This window comes from Phaenicophaeus curvirostris, chromosome Z (assembly GCF_032191515.1).
Source record: "Phaenicophaeus curvirostris isolate KB17595 chromosome Z, BPBGC_Pcur_1.0, whole genome shotgun sequence".
Classification (NCBI taxonomy): Eukaryota; Metazoa; Chordata; class Aves; order Cuculiformes; family Cuculidae; genus Phaenicophaeus; species Phaenicophaeus curvirostris.
Window position 1 is genome coordinate 3,963,110 of NC_091431.1, and position 15,961 is coordinate 3,979,070.

The following is a 15,961-nucleotide window of genomic DNA, read 5'->3' on the forward strand; positions in this document are numbered from 1 at the left end:
CTTCTATTGAGTGAAACTGCATCACCAGCAACCAGAAGGAAACAACCTCATAGACAAATAAATGTACCGAATTTTTTACCACGTGCCTGGTGTCCTAGCTCATGCGACACAATTATGGCAATCATTGCCTTTCTGCATGTGAATTTATGACTTGGGAGGTACATCAGTGATGATTCTCGGAACGTTATTTGTGGAAGGATGGCTCGACAACCAAGGACATGATTTGATAGCAATGAACAATCCAGGGTTAACACTTGTGACTAGACCTGGCGTTCCTCCTTAAAACTGACCTTGGTATGTTGATAGAAGAAAGTGCATAACAAAAGCACAGAACTCAGCGCTGGGAAGTCCCTAAAACATCAAGACCATTGTACCAGCCCCCTTTGAGTGCTTAACATCTTTTAACCAATCTTGTAACTACTTAAGGTGCATGGACAGTACAGTATGACCAATTGTAAGTTGTTTTATTAGCTTGTGCTCTGCTAGAATAAGTATATAAGGAGTGTTGTGTTTATGAATAAAGGAGAACGACTATACTCACATTGAGATTTAATCGTTACTCGGGGTCCGACTCCCACTCCCACAGTTACTAGCCCCCAGTTTTCCATAGCACCTGCTCCAAAATCAGGCAGTGCAACCAGATCTAAATTGATTCAAAGAGGGGGAAAAAAAAAAAAAGGTATCTTTAAAATTTTCAGAAGCAAAAACGCTCACATGATTTTAATGCTCCTGGTTCACTGTGCAGTTAGCTACTACAGCTTAGTGGATCTTTACAGTATTATGACAATGAGCTTGCAAATGGTTGATGAAATTTCTTCTCATCTTACTCTCCATCTAGGACTGCCAGCCTTTCAGGAAGCCACATCATACATTATCATGAAGCCCCGATCTGTACTGTATCTTGTACATAAAGCTTTTGCACAAAAATGACTGCAGTCTACTACTGCTAGGAGAGAATATATTCACTTCTGGATCTGAGAAATCTTTCTCTGTATGAGTTTCTCATGTGTTTAGGAAAGATCATACTTACCTCTTTCTTCGGGCCAGCAACTGATAAAAAAACCTTGCTCTTACAGCTATGTGAGTAGAAGGATCATAGAATCATAGAATCCCTTCCGCTCTTATTGGAAAGGTGCCTTAGAAACGTCATGTCTTTGTTTCCACAGCAGGGCTGTTACCTCTGTACTACTCTTCTGCCTTATGCACAGGGAGTATTTTTTCCAGTTCAAATGCAAGAGCTGGATGAAACATCAAGGATCTCAAAGAAAGATGTGCTGTTTAAACTCAGCAGCGAAAAGCAAAATTTTGGAAAGAGATACAAAGCATTTTGGAAGAAGACAGAAGCTTGTACTCCAAACCAGATGACCACGAGTCAGTTCTGGTCCACAAGCTAAGTGGTTAGTGGAAATGAGGTGCTGAACCCAAGCAAAGCTAGACTGCACCTTAGCAGGGCTTATGCCACAGGCTCACAGCAAAAGTATCTCGCTTTTTTGATACAGTCCTCATCTACCCAGCCTGGAGCAAGAGAGCTTAATTATAACTCCATTAAAATCAGGTGAAGACAAACCCTTAAATATCCCTGATTTTAAATCTATTTATTCTTAATTTCACATTTTGCAACAGAAATTTCTAGCATTTACAAGGAGATGTTCTTAGTTTATCTAATTCTATTGATTTTTAAGCAAAACTTCAAAGGAGTCAGTGGGAAATGCAGTTGGTATTGCATGGCATTACAGTGGGGATTGTAGTGGCGTTACAACATCCTGTGAAACTGGAATCTTACCTAGTAGGAAGCCTACAATACTGTTCTTCTACTTCAGTGTTGTAGTATTTTTATATTAATGAATTAATGCATTGACACTGCTGCTAAACACAAGAACACAAGTGTGAAACAGAATGGTCTACAGCCCTTGAGCAGCTTGTATGATTACTAAGACAACAAAATTAAGTGAGTGAAGATTGAATATGTTACATTTTCCATGAGAAGTATAGTGAATGATTCTGTGAGTTATACCAAATACAGTGGGAGATAATACATTTACACAAATGAAATTTATTTATTTCAAGTGCCCAAATACAGATTTAACACATCCAAGGATTATCTAGTCAAGAAAGGAGGAAAATTCTTCCCCATAGGCCTGCAGTCTACTAAGATCACAGCAAGGTCCAAAACCCATTGTAAATAAGAACTGCCTTCTGTACTCTCAATATTCTATGAATTTGTATCAAGCAGCACATTTCCCCATAATATTAATTTTGACATCCTTGGGAATCCAAGTACAAGTAACAGACAAACTGTACAGTGGAATTACATGACGGCACCCTTTCTTCTTGACTGAAGCTTGACTTAACTGACTTAACTGATGTCCATTTTAAGTAGAAACGATGTTTTCCTGTGGGAAAATTTTTTCTAGGGAGGAATGTACAGGAACGTATAGCCAACTCACAGGTAGGACAGGGACATATTGAAGAAAGTGAGGAGTGTTTTGGGAAGACGTGGATTATAGCAAGCAGGGATCTACTAGGAGGACATGGGGACTACAACATCCTTGCCTGGTATGGTCTCTGCATCCCAGAAAAAGCGATGAGTGAACAACTCCCTTCTATCCCCTTTGCAGGCCCATCAGCCCCTTTCTTAGGAAATTATGTTTAAAAAGAATGAGTGAGATGTGAAGGTAGGAGTGCTAAGTGATGGGTTAATAAGAGCCAAGATACAGAAAGGAGAACGCAGTGAGTTAAAGCTTAGGGATTTTATTTCATGAATACGATAAGTTGCAAAAAGTTAATATTGTAGAAGAAACCGTTGTTTCTGTGAATATCACACCATCAGCAGCCACTTCTGATCTGTTTAAGAAAATAAGCAATCTCACCTGTCTTTGGCAAAGGGTAGCTGACATTAAGTAAGTCTTCCAGAAATGAAAATATTGGGCCAGTGATATTTAAAGCATAGTCAAGATACCCATTTTCAACTGCCTCTTTCCGAGCCCAAATACGTATCTGCAATAAAAGAAGGAAAGGTTATTTTAGATAACCCTCACGTTTTAATTTTCTGTGCTGCTGAATTATTGTTTGAAAATGCTGTCTATCCAAATCAGACCATGCAATGAACCTTTTAATAAAAAAAATCCCAACTCAAGTTTTCTGGACTTAATAGAATCTGGCACAGAGCCTAATCCTCCTAAAATCTAGGACAGTCCCAGCACTTCCAAAGCCCAAGACTTAAATCCTTTTATACATTGCTGGAACAAACAGACTCCTGTTTTTTCTTTTATTATATGGGACATTCTGTAAAAGTAGAATGACACATCTTAAGCCAACATGTTCCAGCCAGTGAGCCTGGGTGGGAGACTTCCCTTCAGTTTACTACTTTTTCCCTAAAGGGAGAGGCATGGATGTTGAGAAAGCATTTGCTGTCCAAAAATACAAATCTCTCCTCTCGAATTTTCTGACAGCCTGAAACATACCACTGGCCTCCCATTGCTGCTGGAGAGAGTAACAATACTTCTGACTATGCCTACAAGTAATGGATACAGCAGCAGCAGGCAAAGCTTTCCCCTCCCATGCTCATTTGCTTTGTCACATAACTGAAAAGGGCAGCTGCCTGCCCAAGGCGATGGAGTGGACTGAGAAAAGGTTTATGTCTCCATCATGTATCTCTGGGTGCAAGTGCCCCTAGATGCCCCCACACCTTAAAACCTCCACCCTGCTTGTGTATAAATGCAATACATGGTCTCACAAAGAGCTGCAGAGTTAGGAAGCATCAGGAATTACTTTACCAGAGAAAAAAATAAGGCATATTCAATCAACAGAGTATCCTCAGCCTCTGAGGTCCTCTTTTCAGCTAAGGCTTTGGAGGAGATTCAAAGAACAGACTGCTTCATTTTGCAAAACATAAACACAATGGGCAGATTTAAAATCCTAATCCTAGTATGAGCTTTGAGTTATAAAATCTCATGTTTCGTTTTGTCAACTACTTACAAGAAATAACAAAAAAGACACAACAAACATCTTACACAAACACTGTGGAGACATAAATGGAGCATCTCTGTCTGAAAGCCTTTCCCCTCTTATCTCTCAGAACATGGGCTGTGCCTCTTCCCTCTGAAAAAATGCTCATTTGAACACTTTACTTTGCAGACTCATTTCAGTACACATCAGCCCAAGAAAAAGGCAGCACTGTCAGAAACATAAGCATGTTCTGTAGAGGGGACAGCAGGTGTGACATAGAATCATAGAATCATAGAATAACCAGGTTGGAAGAGACCCACCCAGTCATCGAGTCCAACCATTCCTATCAAAACTGTGGTGGGCTGACCCTGGAGAGCGGCCAGATGCCCATTCTATCGCTCACCCTCATCACCTGGACAGAGGAGAGAAAAATATAACTAAATGCTCATGGGTCGGGTTAAGGACAGTGAGAGATCACCCACAAATTACCATCATGGGCAAAATAGACTTGCCTTGTGGAAAATGAATTTAATTTATTATGAATCAAATCAGGGAAGGATAATGAGAAACAAAACTGAATCTTAGAACACCTTCCTCCCATGCCTCTCTTCTTCCTAGGCTCAGCTTCACTCCCAATTTCTCTACCTCCTTCCACCCAAGTGGCACAGGGGACAGGGAATGGAACTTAAGATCAGTTCAGCATGTGTTGTCTCTGGCACTCCTTCCTCCTCAGGAGGACAAATCCTCACACTCTTTCTGTGCTTCAGTGTGGAGTCCCTCGCAGGGGAAGCAGTCCTTCATGAACTTCTCTAACACAAGTCCTTCCCATGGGGGTTGTTTTTCACAAGCTGCCCAGCATGGATGCGTTCCAAGGGGTGCAGCCCTTCAGGAACAGATTGCTCCAGTGTGGGACTCCCACAGGGTCACAAGTCCTGCCAGCAAACCTGCTCCAGTGCAGACTCCTCATTTCATGGGGCCAAAGGTCCTGCCAGAAGCCTGCTCCAGCTTGGGCTTCCCAGGGTCACAGCCTCCTTCAGACATTGACCTGGTCTTGGTGTGAGGTCCTCCATGGGCTGCAGACAGATATCTGCTCCTCCATGGACATCCACGGGCTGTAGGGACATAGTCTGCCTCACCATGGTCTTCACCATGGGGTGTAGGGGAATCTCTGCTCTGGTGCGCGGAGTACCCCCTCCTCCTCCTTCCTCAGTGACCTTGGTGTCTGCAGAGTTGTTTCCTTTACATTACCGCTTCTTTCTCCTGACTGCTGCTGCTTTTGCATGTTTCCCCCCTGCTTTCTTTGATATGCTATTTCAGAGGTGCTACCAACTGCCACTGACAGGTTCTGCCTTGGCCAGCGGTGGGTTCACCTTGGAGCCAACTGGCAACAGCTCTTTTGGGAACAGAGGAAGCTTCTAGTGGCTTCTTACAGAAGTCATCCCGGTACCCCCTGCTACCAAAACCTTATCACACAAAGCCAATACAGAAATACCAAGTCCAATTTTAACATTAAAAATGAGCCAATACTATGCTTTCAAGACCATAATTGAACTTGGCTCTCAACTTGTCCCACCTTTCCCCAGTAGAATGATAATGAACTAACCGTAAAGCAGGGGGGTTGGAACTGGATGATCTTTAAGGTCCCTTCCAACCCAAACTACTCTATGATTCTATGATTTATTAAGGATAGCAAATATATAGTACCCTCAGTAGCTTTATGCTTGAGTTTACTATTTATTTTGAACAACTTTATATATCTTTCCCCCGCTGTCTTTCAGCAAAAGAAGGAAAGTGAAACAACTGGTGCCAACGGTGTATTTTTTAAAGTTTCCCTCAAGAAACTTTGGCCATTGTACCATCAGAGCAAAGCTGAAGAAGCTTCAAACACAAAACTGTCACTTTTTGAGGTTAAAAGATGTGTACACTACAGAATAAAAGGTTAAAATACTAGTTGGATCAGAGTATTGCTCCTGCTGATGTCATGATGCTGCTCCTAAAAGAGTCCTGAAGAACAAGGCACTGAATTATCTGTCTTCCCCTAGGCTATTTGTCACAGCAGTGGAAATGTTTGGTTTTGTTTATTTTTTTCCCAACTAAGATGAGTCTGAATTATGACCAGTACTTTCTGTGGAGTAGCTACCTCTAAAGTTTTGACATACAGAGTCCATACCTGACTGTGGATTGCATGAAATGATTGGGACGGGACATAAACTAATTGTCCTACAGGAAAGCTTTCTGCAAAAATATCTGCAGGATAAATGTTAGCAGTTTTGCCATGTAAGCAAATAGTTTTAGAATGGAAAGCACAGTTAATGTCTGTGATACCTTCTAAAGCACATGATGCACCACAGCGCCAGCTCCTGTTGTAAGCTGCTATAATGTGTTATGCAGCCTCATATTTACCTCATTTCCCCGCTCAGTTCTGGTGACATAATCAAAATCACAAATCACAAAAGCAGTCAAGTAAGTTGACATTTTCAGTGAAGTGTTAAATGTGGTAACAGCCCATAGACTTCCATTTTCATCCTTCTTTTCAGATACATCTAGAAAAAATATCAAAGAAATATTCAAACCATCACTCGTACGTAACACACAAGGTTGTGGTTTCTGCATGTTTTTTTACACCTCTCTTCAATACGCTGTATTTCTGCACTAACTGCATATTTTTCTGGTAGAAGGCAAGCAGCCAGGCTCGTTGCTACTGCCACGTATCAGTGTCGTGACCTTCCATGTAAATACCAAAAATCCTCATCGGAGCTTCTTCATTGAGGTCTTGGGAGGATTTCAAATTACATCCATTTGAGGATGTGGGCAAACTGTGGATGATTTATCCCAGGTTGTGTATCTCTAAAATGTACGATCTATTGTGAGTCAAATATAATTCACGTGTGCCCGAGAATTAAAGGTTACTTAATCAGATACCTTCCTTCTAATAAGAGAGACATGGACATGACTGTCAGGGGAAGAAAATATTTCTAGTGGTTCTCACAGAGGTATTGTCTGTTTTAATTGCTAAGTCACTTAGCTTCCATGCAAATGTCATCAAACTTCTTTTTTTTAATGGCTGAAAATTATTTAGGTGAAAAATAACAATTCATGGCACTGATCTGCAGAAAAAAAAAATTATAAGGAGGCAAAAGATCCAGTACATTTCTGCAGGAATACTAATTTAAGGAATTTGTTTGGAATCTTATACTCTACGTGCATCCCACATAAGATCCCAGCAAGGGACTGAAGGAAGACGTACAGAGCTTTATAGTCCTCTAATTCTTATTCTGCACATACACAGGTGGCTATAGTGTCTCTGCCTAGTAAAACAATTTTTTCTATGTTGTAAATATGTCTTAAAATTGTCTTAGAATGAAAGGAATCCTTTAACACCACTAAGCACTAAATGTCAGCAATTGAACCCTATGCTGCCTCCAACAACCAGAGGAGAGCACATTGCCACTGACAAAACTATGGAATTATTGTCGTCGGGGATATTAATTACAAATAACGGTCTCCAAATATTTAAGTCCATGAGCACAGCTTTTCTGTGCATTTTCAAGACATCAGCATATGGACAACAGAACACTGTTGTATTGGAGCCTGTTTAGATAAATTATACCTTATAAAAATATAATTTAGGGGAAAAAAAAATCCCTAAGTCTACTTGCTGTTTACCTACCAATAGCAGGCATGTTGGAAAGAGCCACATAGCTTGGGTCATGGACGATTCTGATATTAAATGTGGCCTTCATGGCAGGTTCATCAAAACATGGGTAAACTCTCCTGGCATATGTTGGTTCCAGCTGGGAGGCAATCAGCATACTGTATTGAAAATAAAAGTAAGATTAATCCAGCAGGCTACAGCTGACGAAACTAAACAGACAGTGCATAAAAACACAAGATCAGAAAAAGCAAGAAGTGAATCACATAGATTTGCAGATATAGAAAAGGTTTGGTTATTATTTAAAGCCATGATCAAATCGCTGCACCCAACAGACAGTTGAGCTTGGATGCTCCTAGAGAAAAGCAGTATTTTTTAATTAGGTTTCTTCTTTTTTTTCCTCACACATCTTTTCCACATATCATATTTTAAATATTTGAGCCTTTCTACTTTGTATATTAAGACAGAGTTGATTAAAGGTTTGCATGCAGCAGGCCAATGCTCCAAAGTGATACAATTCCCAACTTTAACTTCAAAATTAGAATCACTCTTTACAGTTGCTCCTCTCTTTAATGCATGTGTTCTTAACGGTACATCTTGATAAAAAATTGTAATTACTGGTAGGTAACTGTGTATGCATGCACTTGCATACATCTGCTACATCACATGGAAGAGAAATCCCGGAAACCAGTGCTGTCCCGGTGCACTGGCAAGCCCAGGGAAATATTCAGGAGGATCCTTTTCTGCTTCATGCTATGGAGCCTTACCTCACCTGGAGGAGAGCTCTGTGACACGCTGTGAAAGATGCACTCCTCCTGTTTGAACTAACTGAACTTTGGTCCAAGCAGATGCTCAGCAAACAGACTTAACCAGAGTTAATCCTCTTGTGTGAGACAATCCGCAACACGTCAGCACCAAACCCAAAAACCAGGTCTGGCTGAAGGCTGAACCGAAACCGCATTAACAGCAGAAAATCTGACTACAAATCAACCTCTTTACGCTGTAAGTATCTACATCCATCAGGGTGTGTTGAGGTCTCCCCCTATGGCTGCTGGCTGCATGATGATGATCTCTCCTTGAGTAGGGATGCCTCTGAATGTCACCCCTCAAGGCTCAGAGATCCCTTACCTGACACCAGATATTGATGGATTGGTAAGAGACATTTTTTGCATGCCTATAACACTTAAGATATGTATAGTAAGCTTATGCAGTAATCTCTGTCTCCAATGCTAACTTTAAGAGCAGTCAATAGTAGAGTACGGACCGCCAATCCATCTGTAGTTACTAAGTACTTCACGTACCTAAACATAGTGACTAGACTCAATAAACCAATGATTAGATCAGATCTGTCCGAGTGATCTCTGACTCTTCTGCAGCACATGCTGGTCAGAAAGAGAAGACAAACCACCATAACCCGCGATTTCAAAGAATTCTTTTAGATCTAGGCTGTTCACGTTAGGGCATCTTTACCAGGAATTAAAAAAAATATGCATGCAATGGTTCTCAAAGCTCCCCACCTGGCAGGCAAGTAGTAGCCAGCAGCTGGCCATAAAAGAATGGCATAAATTCTTGTTTCAGGGACCTCAGTGTTATCACAGGGCTAATATTTTTCAGCTGTAGTTGAGGTGTTCCATAACAATATATTCACACTAGGTGCACAAAGTCTTCCACTTAGCTCAGGGACACCCCAAATGAGTCAGAAGCCATCAGGACAGCATCAATACATAAAGTAACAGGGTGTAATGAGTCAGATTTGCACCACACAGTGGAGTAACAAGTCAGATCTGCTGTACAGGCACAGTATGACTGCACCTGATGGTGATCTGTAGCACAGAACCGTGTCCAAAACCTAAGGATCATGTTTTATTATTCCTTTTTCTTGGTACTTGAAGTGAATGGATTAGCTTTCTATTGATATTTACATTACTTCCCAGAACACATACTGCGCTGTGTGCAACTCGGCCCAAGGAACAGAGTCATTAGATTCCTGCTTCCATTGATAAAACTGAGCTAATATTAACAGACTCTGTAAAAGCACTGTAATCTCAAAACATGGTGCATATCTGATGCCCATAATGCAACTTACGAGCAGCTGAGGAAAAGGGGGTTGTTTAGCCTAGAGAAGAGGAGGCTGAGCGGAGACCTCATTGCTCTCTACAACTCCCTGAAAGGAGGTTGTGGAGAGGAGGGAGCTGGCCTCTTCTCCCAAGGGACAGGGGACAGGACAAGAGGGAATGGCCTCAAGCTCCGCCAGGGGAGGTTCAGAGTGTATATCAGAAAGAAATATTTCACAGGCAGGGTCATTGGGCACTGGAACAGGCTGCCCAGGGGGTTGAGTCACCTTCCCTGGAGGGGTTTAAAAGACGGGTAGATGAGGTACTTAGTGGCAGATAGGTATGGTTGGACTCGATGATGTCAGAAGTTTTTTCCAACCTGGTGATTCTATGATTCTGTGATTTTTCATAGTTTTCTTTTGTAGGTAAGACAGGATGAGGTGGGCAGTACATATTATCAACAACAGTAAAAACATGGGTGGTCATCAAGCTGCTGGCAAACTATTTCTGTGTTAAAAAGTGAAGTTTGGCCTTTATTATTCTGCTTTTCACAGAGGTGAGGTTAGCATTTCTGAAAACACATGTCTCTCCAAACAGCTTTCCCAAATCACCTTGCCAATGTGCTCCAGCTTCAGCTTAGAGAGAGAACAGAGAACAGTTCAGTGTGTGATCTAACTAGTTCTGCAGGTTTGCAATGTGAATACCAGACCAAGAAAAAAGTCATCACCAAAGCCCAGACAGAACAAGCTTTCATGGACTTTGTTTCTCATTTTAGGATCTAGTTGTGTACTGAAAATTTGCCCTTCTGTGCTTAAACTCTTCTGGAATGAGAGGTCTCTAGTGGTTCCATGAGTCACAAATTACAAAACTCAGTAAGATTTATAGCGCATGCAAGATAAACAGGAGTCTGCATGTCCATAGATAAATGGCACATCATCTGTTAGAGGTAGTGGTTTAAGTTACTTGCTAAAGTCAGACGCCTACGCAGAATCAGACCCTGAAGGTCTGCTCAGTCCAGGTATAAGTCACCTTAGAAGAGCTACAAGACAATCTGCTGGACATAGTTATTTCCTTACAAAACAGTAATGGGTTTTGTACTGACAGCTGAAGGGCACTGAATGTTTTTACATAGCTCCCTATCTGTATAATCCATTAGAATCCATCTTTTCCCATCATTAACAGCTTGACAGAGCTTACAGACTATATCCCTCAAAACATTCCTCAAAACTCCTCCAGTGTAACTGGACCCCATCACATTAGGAAACGGATGGTAAAGTGATGACTTAATTCTTAGTGCAGGAAAAAGCAACAAGATACAGTTGCATATTATGGTTGGACTCGATGATCCGGTGGGTCTCTTCCAACCTGGTTATACTATGATTCTATGATATTCTTGACTCAGAGAAAGCCTTTTTAGAACCGAAAAAATATGCAAAATCCATTCAAGAATAATAGGAATGTGGGCAGGATCAAGTAACTAAAACAATACGCTATATTTGCAATCAGTGGATTTCCTCTGATTTATTTCAGTGTCTGAACCCACTGGTATCTCTTTAACTAGACTGTAGCCTCATATTTCATTAGTGCTTCATGATATGCTAAGAATTAATTGGAACAATTGTTATAAATCTTTCAAACAATTGGAAATTGAACTAAACACATTAATGATTTAAAACCTTTTTTCTTATTTAAACTGTGGGAGCACAGCTGACAATAGATTTTTTTTTAATTTTACACAACTTGAATCAAAAAATATCATAGTCTAATTCAGTGTTTCTTATATAGGACTTGATTAATACTGCATCAGAAAGCACACTGATACAATATTTAGCAATTAAATGCTTGTTGCTTTCCTACTTATTTGGATTTTTTAAAAATTATGTAAGCTAAGCAAAGTGTCTGATGTTTTCCTTAACTCAAGTGTTGCACAAATAATCCTGTGAATTGCAATCAGTGAGGGAAGAAATAGCAACTGAAGAAAAACAGAATATATTTGCTAAATGCATTTACCACCATACTGCATTTTTCTCTAAGGCTAACCAACTTATCTCCTTTCTCTTAAAAAACCTAGTCTGTATAAATTAAATTTTCCAGATGCAGCAGACAAGGCATCACTAAGGATTTACACGAGGGGGCAGCTGAAAAGTCAACTCGTTGTGGAAAAGGCACAGAGACCTCCATTTCAACAAGCACTATTAATTTTATTTCACGGTTTCTTATTATTGCTGCTCATACAGGGACTTACTTGCATGTATGAATCTCATGGGTAACTGAATACTACCTGCTTGAACAAGAAGCCTATGAACTGCTGCAATACAGTTTGGTGGACTCATTGATAAGCTGGGAGCCAAGAACATGTGAATTTCAACTCTAGTTTTCATTGTGACTCACTGATTGCTGATACTCAGCAATTCATCTTTTATTAAAAGTGAAATAACTTGAAGCGATTCTTCTGCCTCTCCTTTAAATATCTATTTTGAGAAACTAGTCTCTCACTGGAACTATTTGAATCACAATCTTAAGCTTTACTTTTATTCAGAAAGTTCCACATGCGGAAGTTTACAATGCAATTCACCTTGAGAGGATTCTCAATAAAAAAATGAATAAATAAAGCATTATTTTGAGGATGAAAATGTGTTTCAGATGGTCAGCTGCTCGATAAGCTCACACTGTCCCAGTACTGACTCCACATTTCAAACGGGGGAAAAAAAAGGAAAGCATCCTAATAGCACTCACTCAAGAAATCACTGTTTGGTGAGAGCCAAACAACTTCACATACAATAATAGTACCTACAAAGTCCAGCTGCCTAAAGCAGCCACCATCCTACTCCACGATGAAACTGCAAGGGGTCAGTGTCTCTAAACTCAAGACCAAACGCTCATCTGAAATCCTGGGTCCTAGATAAATATATGCTCCCTACAGACACAGGCAGAGCAGGTGAGGAGCTCAGTCCTACACAGAAATGTGTGAGGCTAGGATGAAGACCAAGCACTGTGGATCAAATCAACGGCTGAAGGAAAGCAAGGGCAACGTATGTCCTGCTCTCTGAAGAGGACAGTTACTCTTATGGAGCAGAAACCCAAGTTCCTGAGATGTTATCTTTGCAGTCCATGATGTACACATGGGGAAAGGGTGCAAACTGTGCAGAGCACACAGCAGCAATGCCTCTCGCCACACAAAGCAACGAGGTGCTCAGGCAAGTGTTGTCTGACCATGGTACCACATAAAATGCTGTCTGTGGAGAGATGCAGAGATGCAGCATCTCCTGGAGCTGCATCTGATGCCTCCCACACCATTGATGACTGCTCTGGTGCTGTTGGCAGAGGGGATATGGGATTCCTGGGACTGCACGTGATGCCTCCCAAGCCACAGACAACCCCAGTGCCATGACTGGAGGAGATGTCACATTCCCAAGGCTGTGTCTGATGTCTCCCATGCCACAGGTGGTGTCCCACTGCTCCCACATTCCCAATGACCCCAATGCTGTGGGCGGAGGGGATGCGCACTTCCAGGGGCGATATCCAACAGCTCCCACATTCCCAATGACCCTGATGCCGTGGGCAGGGGTATGTCAGGCTCCCAGAGCAGCATCCAACTGCTCTCATGTTCCCAATGACCCCAATGCCGGGGTAGAGGGATGCAGGGCTCCTGGGGCTGCATCCAACTGCTCCTACATCTTAAAAGACCCCAATGGTGCGGGTGGTGGGGCTGTGGGGTCCCAGGGATGATATCCAACAGGTCCCTCATTCCCAATGACCCCGGTGCTGTGGGTGGTGGGGATGCGGGGTCCCAGGGTTGCTATCCAAAGGGTCCCACATTCCCAATGACCCCCATGCTGCGGGTGGTGGGGATGCGGGGTCCCAGGGGTGCTATCCAAAGGGTCCCACATTCCCAATGACCCCGATGCTGCGGGTGGTGGGGATGCAGGGTCCCAGGGGTGCTATCCAAAGGGTTCCACATTCCCAATGACCCCGATGCTGCAGGTGGTGGGGATGCAGGGTCCCAGGGGTGCTATCCAAAGGGTCCCACACTCCCAATGACCCCGATGCTGTGGGTGGTGGGGATGCGGGGTCCCAGGGGTGCTATCCAAAGGGTCTCACATTCCCAATGACCCCGATGCTGCGGGTGGTGGGGATGCGGGGTCCCAGGGGTGCTATCCAAAGGGTCCCACATTCCCAATGACCCCCATGCTGCGGGTGGTGGGGATGCGGGGTCCCAGGGGTGCTATCCAAAGGGTCCCACATTCCCAATGACCCCGATGCTGTGGGTGGTGGGGATGCGGGGTCCCAGGGGTGCTATCCAAAGGGTCCCACATTCCCAATGACCCCCATGCTGCGGGTAGTGGGGATGCGGGGTCCCAGGGGTGCTATCCAAAGGGTCCCACATTCCCAATGACCCCGATGCTGTGGGTGCTGTGGATGTGGGGTCCCAGGGATGCTATCCAACAGGTCCCTCATTCCCAATGACCCCGATGCTGTGGGTGGTGGGGATGCAGGGTCCCAGGGGTGCTATCCAAAGGGTCCCACATTCCCAATGACCCCAGTGCTGTGGCTGCTGTGGATGTGGGGTCCCAGGGGTGATATCCAGCAGGTCCCTCATTCCCAATGACCCCAATGCCGTGGGTAGAGCGATGTGGGGCTCCCGGGGCTGCATCCAACTGCTCCCACATTTCAAAACACCCCGATGCCGTGGGTGCAGGGGATGCGGGACTCTGGGAGTGGCATCCAACAGGTCCCTCATTCCCAATGCTCCCGATGCCGCGGTCGGGGGGCCGCGGGGGTGCCGGCGCTGCCTCGCACACCTACCTGCTCCGCCCCTGGTGCGAGTAGCGCGTGAGGAAGAGCCCGTGGAAGTCGTCCTGCCGCAGCCAGCCCTGGAAGCGGAGCCGCAGCAGGTATCGGCGCCCCGGCCGCAGCCTCTCGCCCAGCTCCAGCACCAGGCGCTCCGCCGGCCGGGCCGGGCCTGCGCAGCCACAGCCGGCACCGCAGCGTCACCTCCACGCGGCCCTCGAAGGGCGCGGGGCCGCCGCGCTGCCCCCGCCGCACCCGCGGCCACAGCTCCAGCTCGTGGTGCAGCAGCTCGGGGATGGGCGCCCGCGGTCTCTCCGCGTGGCGCGGCTCCGCGCCACGCGGAGAGACCGCGGGCGCCCATCCCCGAGCCGCCCCGCCCCGCGCTGCCACCGGGACCGGGGCCGCTCCCGGAGAAAAAACCAAAACACTGGGATTGGTCCAACCAATTGGTTCCAACCCTCTTCCACGGGCAGGGACACCTCCCACTGGATCAGGGACTCCAAGCCCCATCCAGCCTGGCCTTGAACCCCTCCAGGGATGGGGCAGCCACCCCTGCTCTGGGCAGCCTGGGCCAGGGCCTCCCCACCCTCATGGTGAAAAAATTCTTCCCTAATATCTAGTCTAAATCTGCCCCTCTCCAGCTGATACCCGTTCCCCTCGTCCTGTCACCACAGGTTTTTATGAATAGTCCCTCTCCAGCTTTCTTGTAGCCCCTTTCAGGTGCTGGAAGGTCAAGGTCAATATATAGTCTCCTCGGAGACTTCTCTTCTCCAGACTGAGCAACCCCAACTCTCTCAGCCTGTCCTCAAAGGGAAGGGGCTCCAGCCCTCAAATCACATTTGTAGCCTCCTCTGGACCCGTTCCAACAGCTCCATCTCCTTCTTGTATTGAGGATTCCAGAACTGGACACAACCCTCCAGATGAGTTCTCACAAGAGAGGAATAAAGGAGTAGAATCCCCTCCCTCCCTGCTGGCCACGCTGCTTTGGATGCAGCCCAGGACACGGTTGGTTTCTGGGCTGTGAGCACACGTTGCTGGCTCACGTCGAGCTTCTCATCAAGCAGCACCCCAAGTCCTTCTCTGCAGGGCAGCTCTCGATCACATCATCCCCCATCCTGTACTGAAAGCGGGGATTGCCCCGACACAGCTGTAGGACCTTGCGCTTGGCCTTGTTGAACCTCATGAGGTTCTCCCAGCCCCACTGCTCCAGCCTGTCCAGGTCCCCCTGGATGACATCCCGTCCTTCTGCTGTGGGAACCGCACTACTCAGCTTGGTGTCATCTGAAAACTTGCTGAGGCTGCCCTTGATCTTGCTGTCAATATCATTGATGAAGATATTAAATAGATGCCTCTTCTGTGTGCAGCCTGTCCCTGTCTCAAGTGCAAGGTCAGGATGAGGTGGAGCCAGCTCCAAACTGGCAAGAGATCTGCCTGTTTTTAACAATAACAAGTTCACAACGAGTTAATAAATAACAAGTTAAAATAACAAGTTAGTCGTTAATTTGTTAATAATAAC

At 44.6% G+C, this 15,961-nt stretch overlaps 1 protein-coding gene across 1 annotated transcript in view; it reads right to left on the reverse strand.

Moving 5' to 3' along the window:
* Nucleotides 1-14,955, reverse strand: part of LVRN (laeverin) — a 38,825-nt gene extending 23,870 nt beyond the window's left edge. The window contains 7 exon segments of the mRNA XM_069880670.1: nt 87-189; nt 592-643; nt 2,871-2,997; nt 6,352-6,491; nt 7,619-7,761; nt 14,461-14,604; nt 14,606-14,955. Coding sequence (XP_069736771.1) covers nt 87-189; nt 592-643; nt 2,871-2,997; nt 6,352-6,491; nt 7,619-7,761; nt 14,461-14,604; nt 14,606-14,955 — 1,059 coding nt within the window.
* Nucleotides 14,956-15,961: the final 1,006 nt, after the last annotated feature.